The following is a 24,649-nucleotide window of genomic DNA, read 5'->3' as shown; positions in this document are numbered from 1 at the left end:
CTATATTTTGCAATTACAATTAATGTGAAGTTGTACTGTTTTGCAAAATGGTGTTCCAGATTTCTTTTTGATTAACTTGAATGAACAGAATACTAACATCAGTAATGTTCTGATTTAAAATGTGGTGGATGGAGGGAACTCAGTCAGGATGGTGGAGGTCATTATCTCTGCCATCCCGAGGGACCACCTTCTGCCAAATTAAGAGTTAACCACCAACTTTACAGACAACTCTGTACATTGATAGTAATTATCGTCAAGGAAATTCCTGTCAAATTATTAGAAGTTAGACTGATGGAATCAACGACCATGATGGACGGTCATCAGACTTTTCACATTTTTCTTGTTTTCGAAACTCAAACTTCCAAACTGACGTTTTGTTTGTGACAAATAAAAAAACAATAATGCCCCTCCACACACATCCTGAGTGATTTCTCTGATGGTGTGGGGGTTATTGATGGGTTTTTTCCTGTCGCTCGGTGGCAGGTTTTTGATGGCGATGAATAGTAGGAAAAAAACGTTACACCCTCATCCTGGATGTGGAAGATGTTGTAAAGTTCTTCCTCTAAACGCCTCTTACTTTGATGGGCTGTCAGGGGAAGTATTCCTTCAGCGTAGATAATGGGGGCTTCCTCTACGGAATACTTAGGCCCATTGTATAATGCATGGACCTAAGCAATATGAGTGTCAGAGCACTGCTCATATCATGAGTGAATACAAATCAAAGTTTAACACTTGAAGTTATCTGTAGTCCACAGTATATGATGATGCTTGAGAAATAATTTTGGAAGTTATGATAAAAACATTCATATGGACTGGGTTCTACATGACTCTAATTTTACTTTTATGTTTGTTTTTGCTTGCAGTCTGGTGAATGGACATATGTATTCAATAATACACTTGCAACCACTCAAGTTTACAGTATGGTTGTGACATCCCGTGCAGCAAATAGCAATGCTCCCCCAATAACTGTCAATGCCCACATGAGTCAAGACACAGTCAATTTTCCAAATCCGATGGTTGTATATGCAGATGTTAGCAGAGGCTTTTCACCTGTCTTAGGTGCAAATGTGACTGCAATTATTGAACTAACATCTGGAAAACCAGTTACACTGGATCTTGTTGATGATGGTTCAGGTAATATAAAAATTATTTTCTACATGTATTTATGTAGGTTTATGTGATGGTAGGATTGTGCAGAGGGGAAGGGTGAATAGGATTTCCATTAAGATTCAATCAATTATAAATATTAAAATGATTTCTGTATATGTCATTTGATATGCACAGTATAATTAGGAAGGATAATTATAACCTCAATACCTCTTGGATAACCACCTGCATAAGTTCTACTCAAGATGTTGTAAGTATGTTTCTGCCCTGCATCACAAAGAGAAACATTACAACCATGAGATAGACAAACGCCTTGGATCTTCAGTTTCATTATCTCTTATATTATACAATGTTGTATGGGTACACCAACATGCTTATTTATTGATATTTGACCTTAAGAATTAAAGATAATTCACTTGTATAATAGAAGTACACAATTTAACCAGAAGGTCTATAATGGTTGATAGTAGAGCAACATGAATCAGTTAAACTCTGTCTCTCTTTAAAGAGCAAATACTGATGCCGAATAAAACTAAAAAAGACCTAATACAAAACAACTTCGATTAAAAACAAATATCTTATAGCCTCCTCTAAATGATTGCAATGCGGAACATTTCCTTTGACAGGAAAATTTATATTTTGACATTAGTAACATGATACATGAAATGCTTCAAATAATCTATCTCAGAAATTCTCACTAACATAAATCAACCTTTCACATAGCAGCGTACATTTACACAGAGGTATGTACACGACTCTTCTTATAATAGTTGGCTGCAAACATTAAGCATCATTTGTACTATAACTGAGATGCGATAAATGCCAGTTGTCTAAAGTATTTTCTTGTAGAAAGGTACACTACGGTTAATGTCCTATTACCCAAATAAATTGACAGACTGGAAAGAATGCTTCTCTAATAATTGCAAGAATTAGGCTGCACGTTCTGAAATGTTCAATGTGCATGAAAGGCAATAAACAATTTTGCTTTGTTTGCAGGGTGTTAAAGGTAGGGTGGCAAATGATAGTGTTCACCCCCTTTTTAGGCCTTGCTTGTGGCACTGCATTCACTCCACGTGCAACAAAGGGCATTCAATCACCCATTGTTAAACATTTGTTGACTTCACAGTCACTCCTATATGCTGCCTTCTAATTGACTAGTTTGTGCTGGCTTCACTTCCTCTTCTTTTGGCTGGAGCACAGACTAAGTACTGATTGCTTCAGCTTGATTACTGCCCTTCTCCTGATCACACTGTGATTTAGGTACAACTTTTTTTTTCTTCCCTGTCATCCTTGTTGAACTTCATATCATTTGCAGCTATGTTTTCCTATGCCACATCAAAGAAGCCCTTTTTTCATTTCAAATGTATGTTTATGGAGACTACTGATGTTATCTGCTTTTATTGTGAGAACCCAGGGTATCTGCTTCCAAATGTATTTTCACTAATACATGGACATGGACGCAATTGCGTTCTTTATGTGATAGGATTTTATGTTGAATGTTATATTTTGTTTGCTTTTTCACTGATAGGGAGATTACCTGATTTACTCAGAATAGCATAAGTGTTGTGCCGAGCCCCAATAAACATTGGTAAACCAATATGTTTCGCCTTTGAGAATATTTGCTCTGCCATTGCCGTTTGTTCCTACTGGACAGCATGGACATTGCCGACTTTGGCAATGATTTGGAGCCATGTTGTATAGCTACCTGGCTGTTGTGCAGCCAGGCGAAAAATAATAATTAAAAAAGGACTATGGTGTATACTGTGCTAATGCCCTTTTTGTTAAAGAAAAAAAGCCTATTAGCCCTGACTGCATTATAGTGCTTTTCTAAATTAGTTTTAGCCCCACTGCAAAGTATCTGTGCTCCTGTACACAGTGTCTGCAAAATGTTGCCAATAACTCTCATAGACAAGATTGGCTCTTCCAAAGCTTGTTGAAAATGAGACTGCATTGAACAGTACTTTATTCCCACAATTTGGGAAACCAATAATATGTTCTTGTCTGGTATTGAATTTACATTGTTGCCCAGCCATTTGATTGTTTATTATTACTTCCCCTTTGAACACTGTGGTAGCTTCAGTGACTGAAATTAGTAACGAATGAGAAGAGATATTTCCTACCAACAAAACACATGATTATCAAAATCCATGTCAATTAGTATTTTACCATGCTAAAAGAAATTGTGACTTCCTTGAGATTTTACAGGTATAATTACCAGCAAACAGCAGCTTGCACCTCGACCATAAGAATCCCTCAACATAAATAATAAATGGCTACTAAGAGTCTCTCAGCTGAACCTGCCCTTGGGCAGAGACCCTCCTTTACCTAGCTTTGTCCAGACTCCTCTCCTCATCTATTTAGTGTAGTGTGTGTCTGTATGTCAGTGTATGTTACTGTATGACAGAATATGTTATGGTCTATGCACAAAATGATTGTTTTGTGTGAGAGATACAGATGTCTATGTGGCTGGATGGCTCTGTGTGTGTGTGTGTGTTTGAGGGATAGAGAGAAGCTATTTATTGTGACAGAGTATGCTTGTTAATGAGGTTATGTATGAGAAGATGTCTGTGTGACAGTGATTGCATATGGATTTGGCATTGTTCAAGTTCAAGTTCAGAGATTTGTATTGCGCACTACTCACCCAGAGGGTCTCAAGGCGCTTGGGTGAGGCGGGGTATTTTACTTATCGAATATCCAAGTTTTAAGTTGCTTTCTGACAGTATGTGATAGTGCTATTATATGTTACAGGGCCTGTGTACGTTTAATTGTGATGGTGTCTGAGATTGAATGAGTGTTTCTGAAACTGTTTATGTGTATGTAACTGGGACAAAGCCTCTGACAACATTACTGATTAATGTCTGACATCATCTGTTGGAGTGCATACCCTCTGAAAATGTGACTGTACCTTCATAACCATGTATGAATTTATTTATTTTCTGACAATGTGTATTTTGCAGTGTGTGATAGTATATCAGTGGTAGGTTGCATGTGTGCATATTAAATATATAGAGTTGGTTGTAGTCTTATGGTGTGGCCCAATTTCAGATGGCCAATTGTATATCATCAGGTACTGATAGAGCTAGTTAGCTGGGCACCTCATGTATTTACATGTGTTCAGAAAGAACAATAAGGTGAAGGAGGGCCTAAGGGAGTTTAAAGACCATACAGAGACACATTCCCTAACTGAACGTATGAAACACAAAAGTGTCAAAGGGTCTATATACAAAGTCTATGTGTAGTGCATTAAACTTTAAACGTCTGTGTCAACCCATTCGAAAACTATGAGGAAACATAGATAAGTATCCTGTGATCCCTAGCAGGATACCCATCAGTCACCACTCGGAACCGCCCTTCATCATTTGGGATTCCTGTTAACCATATAATAGGTCCACTACCAGTTAAGAGGGAAGGTCAGATATTATACCCTCTTGTAAACCTAGTAGTGACCAATATGGTTTAGAGTGTCACAAACTACCCATCGATAAAAATGAGGGTGACTGATATGCAGTGCTATTGAGAAAAGTGTTCAACATACAAATCGGGACCACTTGAGAAGAAGTTATACAGGTCCAGCAAAATAGTGTTAAAATGCTTGAGCTGCAACAGTTTATTGTATACTCAAGCCATCTATGCTCAGACATAAGTTGAAATTCAGTTGCTTCCAAACTGTCAGGGGCAAACTATGAATTTATTAATGTAATCATAATAGGCCTGATTCACAAATGTAACTTACACTGTTAACTACTTTCATTACTTTTCGGTTTTCGCGAATTACTCTTTTTTTTGTAACTTACACTTTTGTAGTAAGTCCAGCAATACAAATCCCCAACCACTGATACGGCAAAATCCTCCGATAGAAAATAATTGAGGTAGGGACTTAATCAACAGTGTAAGTTACTACAAAAGTTTAGTTTTTTAATAGTACTTTGTAGTAAGTTTTGTAATGCATATGTGGTACAACAAAACATACTACTAAGTCAGTGGCAGCTGGCAGGCGATGGGGGTGGCGAATGGGGGCAGACGAACAGACAAAAAACCTGCTTAGCTTTTTCTCAGACGCTGTCTCTCCTCCGCTTTGATCCCTTCCCACGCCTCCTCAGAAGAAGCAGAAGCAGGAAGCACACAGGCGCCCTTCCCTAACTCAATCAATGCTGCAATGCAGCGTGTGATTGTCTGAGTGCCGTGGGTCGGTCGCTCAGACGGGAAGTGGGAACCTGGGCATGTTCCTTACCAGGCTGTGTAATACTGCCTGGTGTGGAGCATGCAAGTTGTGTCTGACTGTTTGGCCAGCCCAAAAGGGCGGCCCAAACTGTCATGTGCACTTGAGGAGTGCAAACCTCTCCTCCTCCTGTAATCCCAGCCCTGCCTAACCTAGCCCTGTAGTGAGAAATAAAAAGATAATAACAGGGTTATTATAATTTAATTTTCCTTTCTCCTGCCCTCAGAGCAGGGGGGCGATGCTCCTCAGCCTTAGTGGAAAAGCCACCCTGTGCAAAGTGCAGTTTGTGAATCAGGCCCTCTGTGTAAGTATCTCTGAATAGGGTTATATGGTATATATAAAACTCTGTAAAATAAAATAAAAAAAGTAAATAATATGATGATCCTTTTTAGAAACTCACCCTTGTCTCTGTGGTGCATAACACTGCCTTCCCTCTCAGAGTCGCTGGATGGTGTTGTGTAGTTGTTTGTTGTGTTCTTCTAGTGATTGGGTATGGGTGAGAATGTCTCAGATTTATGACTCCCACCAGTCCATTCAAAGTTTCATGGATTGCATTTTGAAAGACTTTCACGAATGGAGTTACACTGAAGCGCAGCTCAGTGTGGGTGGAGAATGTTGTTATATATCAACTGTCTTTGTGTAACATGAGTGTATATCGGAATGGATAGGCGTAATGTGTCATTACATGCAGGTCGCCATGTTGGGTAACTTTATGTCTATAAATATTAGTATGGTTAAGCCCAGGGTCTGCTTTAGCGCTGGTGGCTCCCAGTGCGACAATCCTTTTTGACACCCGGCCCCGTCACCCCCTATACTCCCACCCCTCTTAAGATGCCATCACTACGGCCCGGCAAAAGAGCCCCTTATCTCTCCATTGCCCCTCTCTCATATGCATTTCATTTGTTGTAAAGAGCCGGTAAAGTCTGGCTTTACTGATAAAATCAGCTATACACATAAAGTACAGATCTCCTATTTGCAGTAGGCATAGTAACCCTCTAGGCTTCTTTATAGTGATTCAAAACTGTCATTACACAAGACTCAGATCTCTGTCTCTAAGTGGAACATAAATCACAAGAGTTATCTTGACTTTTTTATTTCTGCCTAAAAGCTGGATGCACAAGGAACTCTGCATCAGGTGCTTTTACATCTTAATGTATTGCTAAACATAGCATTCCCCCTCCATGTCAGTGCCCAGTGCAGCTGCACTAGGCGCACCCCCCTAGAGTGGTTAACACCATTGGGGAAACCCACTGTGTAGGCCATGTAACTTTCTCAATTTCTCCTAACTGTTCGAGGCGCTCCAGTTAATGTTCTACTCTCATCTGTAGGTGAAAAGAGACTCTTCTATGTTTTAGGGATACTGGCTTTATAGTTTCATTGATGTGGAGTTTGTCTGACTTCCCTTCCAAATGCTCGAATCCAACAAAGAAGTGTTGAAAGTCATGGACAATGGCATTAACCCCTCTGGTGTTAATGCTTTGAGCGAACAAGATCAGGCCAAGTACCTTTGCGGTATTGTAGCTTAGAAGGGTGCCACGGACATCGTCAATGATACAAAATGTAATTGTTGTTCTTCGATCATTTTGCTGAATGAAGGTGCTGAAAACACAGATGGTTGACAATTGATCTAATTTGCCATAGGCAAAGATGTATGTTCTTGATACAAAAGACTCCAGTAGCACTCCTTAAAGTCACATGTAAGTTATACCGCGTAATAATCACAATCCCTGGGACCTGTAATAAATGTGCCAATACTCAAAAGCGGACAAGACACAACAGATGTAGGTTCTGGTTGCATGAGGTCCGGGGTTCAAGTCAAATTGTAACCTGTCCATCGCATAGACTGATGACACAGAGACTGTGAACGCTGTGACGCTTATCTCATGGATGACCATTTCACACTTGAGGAGTTGGTGTTTGTTTCTAGAACGTTGGCTTTTCACTGTGTCGGGTAATACATTTTTGTCTCCATTATTTTCTTCTTATGGTGGCTGATCTCATGCCCTCATGTTCTGGCCCTAGGAATAAGGTCACAGAGGCGTGGTGTCTCATTCTGCATCCCTGCTCCTCACAGTTGTAGGGGAGAATCCTCTTCTTTCAGCTCGTCTGCCACCCCCCCTCTGCATACTTGTGCAAAATAATTTTGGCACCAGTGTGCTAGGCATGATTTGCCTATGGCAGGACAATCAGGCGCCGAAAGACAGTCCTGCCAAGTACCATGCATTAGGTGTTAGACTAACGCATTTCAGTGTGGTGATCTGCATCACCTCACTGAAATGCATTGTCACGCATTATAGGCATATTGCCTCAGCTGTCAAAGCTGTTAGCACTGCCTACTAATTGCGTTCTTGCATAAATACTATGCTAAACTAAAGCTGGTCTGGCTGGCAGCGTGCCGTTGTACGGGCGCACTGCTCTGTCAGGCTTGGGGCTCAGCTGGCTGAGCTAGTACTGCAGCTGGCTGCTAGAATGTATCAATAAGAAGGAGATTCCTGCCTTGCTGCCACTGGTGTTTCCATGGCGGCACTGCACCTCACACTGCCATGTGACTGCAGTAAAATAAAAATGATGACCATCAACACCCTCCCCACCCCAATTGGGAGGGAGTGGTGTTGCAGGACTGGACTCTGAAGAGGCTGACAGCCGGGCGGGGTGGTAAACAAACCCTGTGAGCGCAGGTAATACTGTGTGAACCTCATATTTCCTTGAAGCTCCAAGTTCAGCCCGTGCACCGGGGTCACCCGAGTCTCAGACTCCCCAAAGACTCCTGTTAGATTGAGCAGATGTGATGAATTGATTGCACCATGTGGATTTTCCAGGGTACAGTGCAGAGTAAAAGGGCCCTGTGAGTGAGTAGGTGTGAAGTGACTGCCTAGCACAGCAGGAAGGAGTGGGGCCCCTTCGCTCCCCTCATCCCGGTTTCTTCTTCAAGTGCAGTATTTAGCCCCCACACACACAAACACACACACACATGTGTCAGTCATTCAGTCAGTCAAACCACTTTATTCGATTATTTAAAATCACAACTGCACTGACGACACGTGTCGTCAGTGCAATTTGTTTTCATTCAGCCTTCATGTGTGTTTTAGCTTCTCCTTGTGCTCGCACTGGTCTGTTCCTATTTGTTTTATTTTGTATTCTGGCCAGATGTCCCAGTATAGTTGTGAATACCTTATGTGGAAGAGGATGTGATCGTTCAGCGGCCCTTTAACTGCTGCTGAGGTGAATGAAAGGGCAACCCCTCCATTGGGCACTGGAGGGGGAGGGCATCCGACAACTGTGCTTCTTCGTAGGGACTCACTTGGCTCCGGCTTTTCTGCGTTTCTTGGTCATGCTCCCCTCAGCCAATGACTGAGATCAGGTGACGGGGGCTGCGGCCCTGAGTGACTTGTGGCCTTCAATTAAGTGAGACTGTGCCCTGCAGTCATGGCTAGCACAATCAGCAGCCTGCAGCCAGTGCCTGTTGTAAAGTTCTGCCCTGGGCTTCATGGCTGCAAGCCCGAGGCTGCCAGAATGATGAGATCAAGTGTGTGCTTGCCTTGCCGAAAATGCTTAGGGTGCATGCTGCTGTCTGTTGACGTTTGTTTTACTTCACACCCTCGGCCAGCCAACAGCTCCCTCTGTCCTTAGGCTGAAGCAGCTCATCTCTGTGCAGCAGCAGTGGGAAGCTGCTGGAAGTGGCTGCAGAACTGGGCAGGGTACCAGTGGAGGAGGCCTTCCACCTCTTGTGACTCATCTTTGTCCCGTATACAGTGATTAATTTACGCAGGTGGTTGGTGTGTGTCGTGTCCACGCAGTGGGCACCACACAGTACAATGACCCACAGGGCACAGGTTGGTACACTCACGAATCTTTATTATTTTCTATATGCAGCTGGCTGTACACACGTCGGTCCCCGTGGTCGCCCTGGTCAGATCTGTGCTCTTCCTGTCCCCTGACCGGATGTGGTGTCTGGTGACCTGGTCACCTCCCTCATGACCCACAGGGTCCTAGTGTCCTCGGTCCCTACTTGTCAGGTCACCACATCTCCCCCTTTGTTGCAAACAAATATTCATGATGCTGTTTTCTTGACCATTTCCGCCCCTTCAGCCCTTGACTGCATTTGCTTGTTGTTGTGGTGAGAAAAAGAAAGGGAGAGGGAGAGAGAGAGAGAGAGAGAGAGAGAGAGAGAGAGAGAGAGAGAGAGAGAGAGAGAGAGAGAGAGATGTTCTGTCAGTCTCGTCGACCCTTCTCCCCAGTCTCTGCTTCCTACTTTTTTCTACGTAGTTTCTTTGTCCCCTTGCACCCCTTCTTTGGTCGTCGTTTTCTGCCATCATCTTTGTTTCTGCTTTTCAGTTGTCCTCCGTCTGCTCTCAGTTTGCCAGCCGCTATTTCTCTTTGTCGTTGCTCACTGCTTTTGTCCTTGTTTCTGTTCTTCCGTTGTCCTCCTTCTGCTCCCTTTTTGCCAGTCTCTCGTCGTCTTGGTCATTGTTCTCTGCCCTCTGTTTTGCTTCTTGTTCCTTTCTTTCTACAGCCGCCTTTTGTTGTATTTGTTCCTTCAATGATTCTTTTTTGTTCTCTTCCTCTTTCTTTGTTCCCTGAGTCTTCTCTTTGCTTGCTCTCAGCATGTCTGTTGTCTTTTTTATATGTCATCGTTATAAGGCCCATAGTTTGGGCTGTGCTGTTGCTCATCAGGCATGGCCCTGGGACATCGCCTTGTAGAACATGAATGTCCTCCTTTTTTATTGTGTCCTTGTATCTCAGTTCCTCTGTGAACTTTCCCATGTTGGTTATTTGTTTCCTTGCCCCCCAGGTAAAAACCTATGCCTGGGACGCTCTCAGTGCCGATTTTACTTCCATTCTCTCGTATTCCGATATACACATGACATTGCATGTTGCACCACTGTCCAGTACAAAGTCTGTTTCATGCGCTCCTACTCTTATCTTTGCATGGTCCGTCTTTCCTCTGGTGCTTCTGTCTGCTGGCTGTGTTGTCTCTCCTGCTTCTTCTTCCTCGCTCCGCTCGGTGTGGACCTCCGACATGTGGTATAGTCTTTCCACTTTCACTTCTTCCTCTTCTTCGCCTGACCCTCGTGATGAACTTCTCCTTTCGTTGTCGGCATACCTGACATGTCTTGTTGTCGATTCCTGTTGTCTTCCTGTTCTCCCCTTGTCGTCTCCTCTGAATTGTGCACCTTGGCACATACTGGCGTAGTGATTTCTTCCACCACATCTTCTGCACGTCTTGCCAAATGCTGGGCATGGACCTCTGTGTGGAAATTCCATTCCGTACTTGTAGCATGTTCCTTCAGGTCGTCTCCTCTCTTTTTGTTCCCTCCAGTCATTCTTCCATCGGTCTGTGCGATATCTGTTTGTCGTAAAGTGTGCGTTTTCGATTTCAACGCTCTTCCCTCTTTCCATTTCCTTGGCATGTTCCGTAGCTCTCGCCTCTGCTCTCGCTAGTGACAGGATGTTCTCCAATGAGGTCGGTTCCTTGAGTATTCTTGCTCTGAGTCCTGTGTCGCGACAGCCTTCTATGATCCGTAGTCTTATTGCTTGCTCGTTATCAAATTTGTCAAACTCACAATGTGTTACCAATTTTCTCAGCCTTGTTGCGAAGTCGTCTAGTGTTTCGCCGACTTGTTGACATGCAATGGTAAAAGTATATCGTTCAAAGTCAATGTTTCGTTGTGGGTCGAATTTGGTTGTTAGACATTTCTTTAGTTGTTCATATGTTTTTGTTTCTTCGGTAGGCAGTGTCACCAGGAGTTCTTCAACGTCATCCCCTGCTAAGTTCAACAGTAATCCTAGTTTCTTTCCATCTGCTACATCTGTGTCTTCTACATATCTTTCAAACCGTCTGATCCATTTCTCCCACCTTATTCCTGTTTGTGGCTCCGATAAGTTGAACGGTAGTGGTCTCCTGTATTGTGCGCAGGGCTTTGGATCTGCCATGCTTTCCTTCTTCCTTTTATCTGCTCTTTCTTCTTTTATTTCCTTTTTCCTCTTCTTCTTCTGTTCTTTTGCTTTATTATCTTTTCTCTTTTGTCTCTTTTATTCCTCTTTTTCGTCTTCTTCTTCTGTTTTGTTATATTTTGACCTTTTCTAGTTTCCTTTTTCCTTTTTGTCTCTTTTATTATTTTCCTTTCTCTTGCTTCTTTTATTCCCCCTTTTCTTCTTATTCTTCTGTTTCTTTATTTTGTTTCAACCTTTCTAGGCTTTCCTTGTCTTTTCCTTATGTTTTTCTGCCTTTTCTCTTCTTCGCCTCACTCTGTAATGGCCGCTCTCTTTATCCTATGGCTCTTTCTCTATTGTCCTTTTTCTTAAAATGGCGGCCGTCTTCTCGCGAGATTTCGCGATCGAAATTTCGCTTGCCTGGTCCAAAGATCTCGCCTCTGATTGGCCCAGCCGCCTGATCCCAAAATGGCCGCCGAGACTCTCGCGAGAGCTCGCGCCTCTGTTTTGAGATCGCGCGCGCTCCTTTCCTTCGCGCTTACCGCAGTTTGCCGGATGATTCTTCAGAGGCGGTCGGGTGGGCTCCGATGTCGCTTCTTTTCTCTCCTCTTTACATGCACATCCAGGGTGGGCACCTGGTTCTTCAGATGGCGTGTCGATGGCGTCGAGATGCGCGTCGGCTCGTCTCTCACCCTTCGTCGCCAGTTGTCGTGTCCACGCAGTGGGCACCACACAGTACAATGACCCACAGGACACAGGTTGGTACACTCACGAATCTTTATTATTTTCTATATGCAGCTGTCTGTACACACGTCCGTCCCCGTGGTCGCCCTGGTCAGATCTGTCCTCTTCCTGTCCCCTGACCGGATGTGGTGTCCGGTGACCTGGTCACCTCCCTCATGACCCACAGGGTCCTAGTGTCCTCGGTCCCTACTTGTCAGGTCACCACATCGTGGAGTGAATTCATTTTTAGGGGCAATAGAGTTATTTTTCTTCCACCACATTTTAATCCAAAGCAAGAGAGAATTACAGAAATGAACGAGAAGAAGGCAGAGGAAGGTAAGGGAACATTGACAATTGGAGATAGCAGGAAGGGACAAGCATTTGCAATGCAATAGGTCTCGCATTTATGAGAGTTTGAGCTATTGGCGCTGTAAATGACAATAGCGTAAACTCCTGCAAATGAGCAATCCATTACATTGTAAATAAATTTTTTTGAAAAAGTGCCCCGTGCCACGCTTTTACTTTAATAGCGGCCATAGACCTTTCTTTAGACGCAGATCGTCTAACAAAAGGGACGTGTTCGCTATTCAAGTTATAGCGTGGCACAGACGCTGCCCTGGGTGAGAGTGCAATGATTCATAGAGTAGGGTTAAAAACATCCATCCTTCGCATGAACGCAGCATGCTACGTGACTGGCATGTTGTAGTTGGCAGGAGTCACAGGTGTATTTTGCTATAGGTCCTTAATCTCCAAAACTCATGTCAGTCAGGGTTTGATTTGCTATATTTGCTGGGTATTTATAAAGTGCTTTATTTCACCTAAGATCACTTTGAAGGGCTCATGGTGGGATAAAAGAAATGGCAAAGAACGGCCAAGGGAGACAAAGAAGACAGAGAGTATGACGGAGGAGCCTTTTGGATGGAGGTGTCTTTCATAAAAATACAGGAAAGGCCAACTGTAGGGCAAAGTCCTCTCACTGGCAGAAAGGGTGGGAGCAGGAGAGTAAAGGGAGGAGAGTGCACAAGAGAGAAAGGAAAGGGCGGGTAAGCGAAATTGGAGGGTTGTTGTACCGTGTTCTAGAGATAAAATGGCAGTCCAGATGTGATCCTACTGAGTTGGGCCTCCACCCCTCCTGGGTGGACTCCATAGAGTGGTGGCTTAACCATCCCTCTGGGGTTGCACCACTGTCTGTCCTGGATAGACTCTGCACAGTATTTTTTGGTGGCTTATTAGTACCTCCAGCAGTTGGGCTTCTCCTGCGTCATGGTGGACCACCACCTGGCCACACTCCTGGGAGCACCTTCTCTCTATGTGAACATGCTCCTGGAGAGCTTGGAGCTCATTTGTGGCCGTCTTGTGGATGGTCATTGAGAACCTGCCTGTTTCCAGAATCAGGATCAGAGATGTAGCTTCATGGGGGTGTTTGGGGTGTTACAAACCCATCATTGATGTATTTTCTGATAAATATTTTAGTACAGGTGCTTTTCAGTTGGGTATGGTGAGGTGTCTGTCGGATTTCACAAGGAATCTTTGCATACACACAGACAAAAACGAACACACCCTCTCTGTTTTGAAAGTCTTCGAAAATGTAATCAAATAAAAAAAAGTGTTTTTTCTCACCTAGTACCCCCACCAATCTGTATTATTCTCCCATAACACTGCTCCTAAAGCCCCTCTCATGAGTGTCGGGGTATCATTGTCTGTAGGGGGGTCGTAGAGAAGCATTGGTGTTTCATTGAGAAGGGTGGAGTGGTAAATGATCTACTAAAATCTTATAACCTGGCGACGGCCCACTCAGTCCTTACAAAGATCAGACCGGGGCAGACGGTCGGCCCCACATACAATAACCAAACCACGGTCGATTACATAATATTAAGCGGCAAACTCCAACACTTGATGTCAAAATTTTCTGTCCATCCGCGAGATGATAGCGATCATGCTGCATTAACTGTCATTCTGAACCTCATCGTGGAACAACGCCACAAGCTTGAATACATCGGAGTGGCCGATGGAGAAGAATTAATAAAGCTACCCAGAAGGATCAAATGGGAACAAACCACCATTAATAGATTTAATAGCTGGGCAAATCAGTGGACAGGCTGGCCGTGGAGTGGTCAGAAAAATGGCACAATAGACAGCTGGAATGCCACATCAGAGTCCCTGGCGGTGATTCTTCGTGGGAATCAGACTAGTGTGTCGCATAGGCGTCCCTCCCCTAACTATGATTTTAACATAGAAATCAAAGCTAGTGCCAAAATACTAAACAAGGCACGCAAACGGTTCCATAAAAGCGGTTCAATACAAAACAAAAATCAATTACAAGAAGCTAAAAAAAGTCATGCTAAAAAGGTATGGGCTGCAAAACGTGCCCATTGTGAAGCACAATGGTTAATCATATTTGATCTGCTGAGCCCGGGAAAATCACAGGAGTTTTGGAACTATATATGCAACATGGGACGAGGCCAAAATCACAGAGAAAATGCTCTTGAAGCTTCCATTTGGGTCGCCCATGTCAAAGCATTATACACTAACGATGGTCCCGTAAACATGCAAAATGTCACACCTATTGGAGACCACCTTGATCCTACCATCCAGATGACGCCCCCACCGGGAAAATCGTTGGTCTCCAAAATCTTAAAAAACATTCGACAAAACGCCGCACCGGGCCCTAATGGGCTTCCTGGGCATCTATTCAAGGCAAACATTGACTTTTGGACAAAAAACTTGACTCCTCTGTACTCTGAATGTTGGCTTCTGGGGGATGTCCCAGATTCGTGGAGAGGCTCACTTTTGCAGCCTATTCATAAAAAAGGCCCAAAATCAGATCCCGCCAATTACCGCATGATTGCCTTGTTGGATATTGAGGGTAAAGCTTATGCTAGCGCCATCTTGAGGGACCTCGAAGACTGGTCAAGTGCAGCTGGCATTCTCCCATTCTGCCAAACCGGATTCAGACCTGGGTCAGCGACAGTTGATAACATCATCGCTCTCTCTTTCCTGGCGCATCTCGCACGGTCAGGCAAAAGTCTCCCCCTCTTCGCCTGCTTTATTGATTACTCGGCGGCGTTTGATGGGGTCGACCGGGCGATTCTGTGGCACAAGCTGGCCCACTGGAACATTAACCCGGGGCTGCTAAGAGCGATACAGTCCCTGTATCAAAAAACTTGGGTGCGCATCAAACTCTCAAGGGACCACGCTTCTGCTAAGATCAACACAGATAGAGGCCTAAAACAAGGGTGTGTGCTAGCCCCATTACTATTCAACCTATACACTGCGGACATGGAGAGGGCCTTGACTGGCGCTGCCCTAGCCACCCCAAAGATTGGCGGGCGAAAAATACACTTTATGCAATATGCTGATGACCTGGTCCTATTGGACCATACGAGAATGGGGTTGCAAAAGGTGTTGACGGCACTTGCCGTATACAATGACAAAAACAGGCTTGTAGCTAATCGAACAAAATCAAAGGTAATTATATTCGGGCATTACCCAAGGAAAAAATCTTTAAAATGGAGGCTAGGCAACCTTGTGCTGGAAACTACACAGCGTTACATCTATTTGGGCATCTGTTTTCAGGAATCAGGGCTCCCAAGTGCTCATCTTAAGTCAATCCAGGCCAAAGGTAAATCCATCACCTATGCCATCTGCAAGCTGCAAGCCTCCTTATACAGTCCGTCTACCACGGCCATCAATAGAGTACTTAAAGCTAAGCTCATGCCGGCACTCAACTACGCCCTTCAGGCATTCCCGGGTAAACTGAGCCATGAATTAGAAAAAATTAATTGCAGGGCATACAAGAGACTTTTCCATCTCCCAAGCTGCACTAGAAACATCCTCGTTCACTTGGAGTTCTCACTCAACCAGCAAAACCTGGAAGAACTGGCCGCCTTAAGCAAATATTACTTTCTAACAACGGCGGCTCAGGAGAACACACTGAAGGCAGTCCTGAAATGCATTTTCAGAGAGCCAGGGAATCCTTGGTCTGCCGCCCTCAAAGTGGCCAAGGCCCATCTCAATCTCGCCACGGACTCCTGGAACCCTGAATATGTTACATACTCTGCCATCAAAAACGTGATTAAAAAACAAGTGCGTGCACTGTCACGGGAATTGGACCTGGAATCCCTGAGGAGAAGAAAAGACCTGCATGAGACCCTGTGTTTCCCGCACATCCTGCATACTCCTAAACAGCATCTGACGCAGGCAGTGGGAAGCGCAGCCCTTCACAAAATATTGGCTTACAGATTACATCCTTTGCCCCTTAAAGAATTGTACCCGTGTGGCAAGGCCAGCCCAGGTGCACATGAATGCAGGCTCTGCAGCTATAAACGGGAGTCATTGGCACATCTTCTCTTCTGTTGCCCAGCCCTGCGGTTGCCCCGTAGTCTCTATCTTAGGCCGCTACTTAGATTTTCTGGGTTACGCTCTGCAAAGGATGGGATCTTTCATCTTTATTCCCTGTCCACGGTAATGCATATGGCCACCTTTGGGAAATTTATCTTCCAAGCACGGGCAATGCTGATGTCTTCTACTGGTCGGACTAAAGAGTCTTTAGCCGGCTCATGAACCTTTCCCTTGGCATCTTGGCATTCTTGGAGTAACTATACAACTTGATTTGTTTGAAATTTTCTTGATTTTAACTTTCGTAATGTGATGACTTTTGCATTTTTGGTTTTATGTAATGGTTTTCAGTAACCAACAATAAATATCATTCATTCATTCATTCATTCATTCATTCATTCATTCATACTGGCGGGTGGCAGGTGGCGGGTGACAGTGTGGTAATCTGGGGAGCCTGTCAGTGTGGGTTCGGCAGTGAAAGAGAGTTGTGAAGGTGAGGTTTGTCGGTGTGCAGTGACAGCGTCTGGTGGCTCAGTGTGTGGGGAGTGTGAGGGGGAAGGGTGTTGCCAAGGCTGTCAGTGCTGTTTGGTGGAGGGATACTATTGTAGTGGTGTAGAAGTGTGGGGAGTTTGTGTTTGAGAGGCTGTCAGTGTTATTTGTGTGAGAAATTGTTTGTTGTAACAGAGTGGGGTGTCACTGTGTAGAAAGTAGTCAGCGCGCGGGTGTCACTGTGGGAGTTGGCAGGTTTTGCCTGAGTGGAGGGTGGAAAGGTGTTTCGGTGGCAGTGTATGCCGAGGTTTCGTTGCTAGTTGTGTAGTAGTTTGTGTGAAGGGTTGACATCTGTTTGGAGAGCCAGTGTGGGAGTGCCAGTTTGCGATGGAGTGTCACTGCGGACGTGACATCATTGTGGTGGGTGCTCGTGTGTGCGGGGGGAGGGGGTGACCCGGCCTGTGGTGGTCGGGTCCTGCCCTGTGTTGTCAGGCATGTGTCTCTGTTTCCTCCCTCATCCAGGGTTTCCGAGGCCATGGTACATCGAGTGCCGCCGCATTCCTTCCCATGGCACCGCCTCACAGCTCTGCGGCTCCCCCGACATTCCAAGCTGACGGCATCCCAGGTGCCTGCCCCCCACCTGCCCTAGGGGAGGCGCAGGCAGGGGATGAGCGTGCGGAGCAATGCCTACCGGGGGGGGGCAGTACACAGGAGCCCTGCCCAGGGGCACAAACAAGAGAAAGTGACTGGCAGGTCCAGGGCCGTCTAGAGGCAACACACTGAGAAACATCACCCTCACAGGACAGCTGCCAGAGATACTGCTGAAAGGCAGCAGGCCCAGAGGCGCTACATACATTCATTCCAGGCACCTATGGGGGCAAAAGGAAATATCTAGGAGCAGCACTCTGCGGCGTGAACATCACCATGAGATGTCTCCTAAATACACTTGAAATGGAAGCCAGGTGCATCTGTTGGGTCAATACCCTGAAGCACCACTTACTATCCAAACATACTACTACTCAGCTGCAGTACACAGTGGTAATACCTACAGGTATTACCTAGGGGCACCCATGATGAATGTTAAGATTCATATGGGAACCTTTAACGTGCAAACTGCCAATAGGAAATCACACAGAGGGAGTACCACTAGGGTGACCAACTCCCTCTGGGTCCTCCGGGACTCTGTCTCCGGTCTGCAACTTTTCACCTACAAAATCACTGTTTTAAAGTGTGTTAGACTAATTGGCTCAACAAAATAAAAACAAGACTACAACACCCAGAATGCAGTAGGTGACTTGAAACAGTTTCCGTAAGGAAGGTGGTTATCCCAGGCATCTCTTGGCAACACCACCGTAGAGCACAAACAACGGGCAGCAGCCAGGGACGTGAGCCACGGGCCACCCAGAGACAGCACTGATGTTACACTTGGGGGAAATACAGCTGCCAAACACAGGCAAAAAAGTGGGACCAGTTAGAAAGTTCGCTTAGGTTTGCAGACAGGAAGAACAATTCAGAGCAGCACCCACATGCTCCAGCAACTAGCACCACCCATGGGAAGCAACCAGGATCACAAACATCAGTCACCCTCCCACACAGCACCCATTGGGAGAACCTCGGATACCACTCATGGATATCACCCAGATGGCACACAAATGAGGCAGCATTGTGGGGTAGTGGCAATGGACACCACCCAGGGACAGCACCAAGGGGCGACAGGTACCAACTAAGGGCAGCACTCAGAGAGAAGGGAGAACACATAGTGACAGTACTTACAGTACAGATGCCAGGAAAACACACACTCTGGAACCAACCACCTCCTAGTCCATCCCTCGCAGGCACGACCCAGAAATAGCACACTTGGGGGAAATACAGCTGCCAAACACAAGCAAAAAAGTGGGACCAGTTAGAACGTTCGCTCAGGTTTGCAGACAGGAAGCACAATTCAGAGCAGCACCCACATGCACCAGCAACTAGCACCACCCATGGAAAGCAACCAGGATCACAAACATCAGTCACCCTCCCACACAGCACCCATTGGGAGAACCTCGGATACCACTCATGGATATCACCCAGATGGCACACAAATGAGGCAGCATTGTGGGGTAGTGGCAATGGACACCACCCAGGGACAGCACCAAGGGGCGACAGGTACCAACTAAGGGCAGCACTCAGAGAGAAGGGAGAACACATAGTGACAGTACTTACAGTACAGATGCCAGGAAAACACACACTCTGGAACCAACCACCTCCTAGTCCATCCCTCGCAGGCACGACCCAGAAATAGCACACTTGGGGAAAATACAGCTGCCAAACACAAGCAAAAAAGTGGGACCAGTTAGAACGTTCGCTCAGGTTTGCAGACAGGAAGCACAATTCAGAGCAGCACCCACATGCACCAGCAACTAGCACCACCCATGGAAAGCAACCAGGATCACAAACATCAGTCACCCTCCCACACAGCACCCATTGGGAGAACCTCGAATACCACTCATGGATATCACCCAGATGGCACACAAATGGGGCAGCATTGTGGGGTAGTTGCAATGGACACAACCCAGGGACAGCAACAAGGGGCGACAGGTACCAACTAAGGGCAGCACTCAGAGAGAAGGGAGAACACATAGTACAGTACTTACAGTACAGATGCCAGGAAAACACACACTCTGGAACCAACCACCTCCTAGTCCATCCCTCGCAGGCCCGACCCAGAAATAGCACACTTGGGGGAAATACAGCTGCCAAACACAAGCAAAAAAGTGGGACCAGTTAGAACGTTCGCTCAGGTTTGCAGACAGGAAGCACAATTCAGAGCAGCACCCACATGCACCAGCAACTGGCACCACCCATGAAAAGCAACCAGGATCACAAACATCAGTCACCCTCCCACACAGCGCCCATTGGGAGAACCTCGGATACCACTCATGGATATAACCCAGATGGCACACAAATGAGGCAGCATTGAGGGGTAGTGGCAATGGACACAACCCAGGGACAGCACCAAGGGGCGACAGGTACCACCTAAGGGCAGCACTCAGAGAGAAGAGAGAACACATAGTGACAGTACTTACAGTACAGATGCCAGGAAAACGCACACTCTGGAACCAACTACCTCCTAGTCCATCCCTCGCAGGCACGACCCAGAAATAGCACCCACTTGCACCACAGGGGACCTGCATTCACTACTCTCAGACACAGTTAACTGGCATCATACATGGGCAGAAGAAACACTCTACTGGCATAACTAGGGACTGCTGAGAGCGTGTGATTGGGGGAAAATTCAGTAATACAACTTTCATTACAAGCCTGTATTTCTGCCCACCCCAACTGAGAGAAGCAAAGTTAGCAACTCTGTGACATTTGGTCAAAAATCACTCAAGAAAAAAAAAGCATGAGAAACCAAGAGGGGGGAAGTGAGAAGCAAGAGAGAAAAGGGAGTGGAACCAGAGAGACAAGGAAGAAGAAAAACAAGCATTGGTAAGGCCAGGAAGTCTTTAGGCGAGGTATTTGGACTTTGTTTATGTTGCGCCTACCGGTCCTCATATTGAGGCAACACATCGGGCTGGAAAAAATGGGGAATGTGAGTTTTGGGCCCCTTTGCTGAGCAGAGTTAAGTTGTGCCATGAAAGAAGGGTATAATGAAAAAGAGTCAGAAAATGAAACCTGCGCTGCGTTGTAAGTGGCGACCTTGAAAGACGTACACAAAACATTGCTCAGTAGATAGTTTCACATTAAAAAAGAGACAGTTTTTGTTGTATCTTTAAGACAGACTAAATACTTGTACGTCTTCACTTCACTTCGCAAACAAAAAACTTAAATTAAGTATGTTATTGTGACAGAAAAGTGAAATCAATTAATGTACAAGAGTAAGTAGGGATAACACTGTGCCTTAACGAGAGGCTAAGAAACACAAAGTGTAAACACTTCCTGAACAACGAGTGGTGCGTGTGAGCAGCCCACCTCTCTTTCCTTCTTTCATTTAGTTGCTTCACTGTGAAATGGATCCAAAAAAGAAGCCCGCGAGTGGTGCGCGCACACGCGCCACAGCAAGACATGTGATTTCAATTATCGCGCCAGAGTCTGGGCACGATAATTAACAAGCATTAGAAATGCAATAGGTCTCGCAGCATTAGAGTTAGTGCTTTTAGAATTGTTTATGGGTTTTTTTGTAAATCTTTAGCATGAGGTTGAGGGTGAGTGAGGGTGAGGGGTTGAGGGTGAGTGAGGGTGAGGCTGAGGGGTTGAGGGTGAGGGTGAGTGAGGGTGAGTGAGGGGTTGAGGGTGAGTGAGGGTGAGTGAGGGGTTGAGGGTGAGTGAGGGTGAGTGAGGGGTTGAGGGTGAGTGAGGGTGAGGGGTTGAGGGTGGGTGAGGGGTTGAGGGTGGGTGAGGGGTTGAGGGTGAGTGAGGGTGAGGGTGAGTGAGGGTGAGTGAGGGGTTGAGGGTGAGGGTGAGTGAGGGTGAGGGGTTGAGGGTGAGTGAGGGTGAGGCTGAGGGGTTGAGGGTGAGGGTGAGTGAGGGTGAGGGGGTGAGGGGTTGAGGGTGGGTGAGGGGTTGAGGGTGAGTGAGGGTGAGGGGTTGAGGGTGAGTGAGGGTGAGGGTGAGTGAGGGTGAGGGTGAGTGAGGGTGAGGGTGAGTGAGGGTGAGGGTGAGTGAGGGTGAGTGAGGGTGAGTGAGGGTGAGGGTGAGTGAGGGTGGGTGAGTGAGTGAGGGTGAGTGGGGGTGAGTGTGGGTGAGTGTGGGTGAGGGATTGAGGGTGAGGGGTTGAGGGTGAGTGAGGGTGAGGGGTTGAGGGTGAGTGAGGGTGAGGGGTTGAGGGTGAGTGGGGGTGAGTGAGGGTGAGGGGTTGAGGGTGAGTGAGGGTGAGGGTGAGTGAGAGTGAGGGTGAGTGAGGGTGAGTGAGGGTGAGTGAGAGTGAGTGAGAGTGAGTGAGAGTGAGGGTGAGTGAGAGTGAGGGTGAGTGAATTACCAGACATCCTTACCAGTTAACGTTCAAAGTTTACGAAATCAAAATGCTTTTTAGTAATCCAAAACAATGTACTGCTGCAGCCCACTATAAATATAACAATTTTAGTTTGGGCCCTGATACTTAGTACTGTTCTGTAGTCATTCTATGGAAATGACGACTGCTCGACAAGCAGAGCAGAAGATGCGAGTTAGTAGTCATTAAAATTCGGCAGTTTCCTGAGCCTGGCCCATGTGATGTCTTTGTTAGCATGCGAGTTACACAACGAGTTCACATGCGGGCAGGGAATCCAGAGCAGCTGCTTACGCAACTGGGCTGCTGACCTAGTTTCACCTTTCACTGAAAAGTTATCACTGCGAGCTCCTATTGTCCCTCTCGGTTATCACATCTATTTTTAGAGCCACCGTCGTTACCTGACACACGACCACACATCACCTAGGCTCTGGAAGTACTGTGCCGAGCATGGAGCATCCCTGGACACGGACACTCGACCCTGGGATCTGACCTGACAGCAGGCGCAGGGCAGCTTCACACAGAAAGCACCCTTTATGAGTCCACGTTTATGCTTACCATGTTCTTGAAGTCAGTACTTTTTGGGGACGCACAAACATCTCTAGGTGTACGGACTTAAATGCAAGAAAAGCGTCAGTCTTGCTGTAGGCTGCATTCCATGGAACTGACAATGGATGCATGAAACAAGACTCCTGCGCGATGAAAGCAGTAATTTCATTCAATAAAGCCTGGGTCAGATCCACATCAAAGACAGTGCTGTGCCGGTAAGGATGCAAATACACACACGATCTCCAAGTGAACATCAAGGCTGTAAAATGTCCGTTTTTGTGTGTTTGGTGCTGATGCTGCCATCAAATTATTTGTTTAACTTTCGCAAATCGTCAAATATGTAGCCGTGTGTGTGCACATCTATGAACAACTCAAGGTGTTTCATTGTTGACGAATTATAGAACTTTGTAACCCACTTCAAAAAAAAGGCGTGAAAGAAACCAGGCCTGAGAGAAACTGACTGGATTGAATGAGGAAGATGATCCTTCGTAGATGAGATGTCTGCTTTTTAAACGACGGGGCAGTAATTAACCTGGAAAGCATGCGTTCAGCGGAGTAGACAAGTCAATGGCGAGGCAGCTGCTTGACAAGAAGCACAGTCATGCTCTTGGAGTGGGTTGGGGGAGGGGAGACAGCCTCTCCCGGTCGCACACAGGCTCTCACCAGAAGGCCATTAATCTACCCCTGTGTATTGATGCATCAGCTGCAATGAACTGTGTAAAACTTCCAGATCTTGGCAGGGTTGGCTGAGAACTTCAGCGTTTCGTTGCTGATGGGGGTGCTCGGTCTTTTAGATGGACGACAGCAGAATAGGTATCTATCTCTGATCACACACACCAAGCCGTAAAATAGTCAAACATATATGCGAAATATTAACTGCAGCAGTATTCTTGAAATAAGAGCCTGTGGCTGAATCATCGAAAGCGGGACGTGAATGTACCTAGCCAGACAGCGCTTCAAGATCATAATAATGGTAATATAGCGCTATAGTATTCTCAAGTAACATAACACCACTGAGAAGCAGATTCAGGTTGTGCAAAGCAAGCATACTACATCTGGGAAAACAAGCACAGCCTAGAGCTGTGATCTGCTGGACTCACATGACAAATATCTGCAGACAGACACAAACGCACCACATCAGAGGAAAGTAAACGCAAAGGCAGCATCGAGACAGTGAGCTTGAGGGAGAGATTTGATACAGCTTTAACGGTTAGAACCATCTATGGTTCGCTTGTCCCGAAGATAAGGGACATTCCTAGACATGTGTCACAATTCAACTGCATTCTTGGTCGGGGGCATGCAGGGGCCATGAGCACTGACTCGCTGGGCTACCAGCAGCAACAGAACGAAGACAAATAAAGCACCACGTGCAAAGATCACGGTATTTCCCACGTCCTGTGAGTGCAATTAATCCAGTATGGCTTTCTATGCAATCTCCTACATTTCCTATTCCAATTAAAACTGTTTGAATCAAAGTATCAGACACACATAAACAGCAGAACCGGATGGACTTACGCCATGCAAGAAAAGCGTCTGTCTTGCTGTAGGCTGCGACACGGCGGGAAGGGGAGGGGGCGGAGCGGGTGAGCTGCGCGAGGGACGCAAACCGCGTGGAGTGTTACCGGGGGAGGGGGGGGGTGGGCTTGGAGGACGGAGGGTTAGCCTTAGTGTTAGGAAAGACGAGTGATGTGACCGTTGCGAGGAAGTTAGACGGAAGGAAGAGAGGGGAGGGGGAGGAGGTTACACGGAAGGAAGTTAGACGGAAGGAAGAGAGGGGAGGGGGAGGAGAAATGCGACACGGCGGGAGGGGGCGGAGCGGGTAAACAAAGACGGACATGCACGCGCCCGTGACTTTTAAGGTCAATGCGCATGCGCATAAGCTTAATGCGCATGCGCATTGACCCTAAAAGTCACGGGCACTGCAAGGAATCGCCACGATTCCTTGCAGTGCAGATAAAGAGTGGATAACTCGCAATACTCTCGCCTTGCTCGATGCGCATGCGCATCGACAGGCGAGACCTAATGCATGGCAGCGGTGCGTGTAATAGACACCAATAGGCCATGGACGAAGCATTACATGGGCCTTTGGCCAATGGCGTGCTGTCTTTGATAAAAAGATGCACGCAAAGGCCAATAGCATGGGCCAAAAGGAAAAGCACACGCACAACCGTGTGCGATTCCTAGGTCCATTTTCAAACCCACTACAAGAGGTCTCTCAGTGTGCGGGCAATGCTGCGCACTGCAACGCAGGCGCTAGACTGAAAAATGACCTACATGAGTGAAATAAGAAGATAGGAAGTGTAAGTTGATTAAAGAAA

General features: G+C 46.1%; 1 protein-coding gene across 1 annotated transcript in view; it reads left to right on the top strand.

The window, feature by feature from the left end:
- The window catches only part of LOC147665808 (calcium-activated chloride channel regulator 1-like), a 108,061-nt gene that overhangs the window by 31,108 nt on the left and 52,304 nt on the right, over positions 1-24,649 (top strand). The window contains exon 9 of the mRNA XM_086949468.1: positions 864-1,134. Within this exon, the coding sequence (XP_086805594.1) occupies positions 864-1,134 (271 nt within the window). The remainder of the gene's footprint in view (positions 1-863; positions 1,135-24,649) is intronic.

The sequence above is a fragment of the Lissotriton vulgaris genome, unplaced genomic scaffold, assembly GCF_964263255.1.
Source record: "Lissotriton vulgaris unplaced genomic scaffold, aLisVul1.2 SCAFFOLD_3944, whole genome shotgun sequence".
NCBI lineage: Eukaryota > Metazoa > Chordata > Amphibia > Caudata > Salamandridae > Lissotriton > Lissotriton vulgaris.
This window is presented reverse-complemented; position numbering and strand designations above follow the sequence as displayed.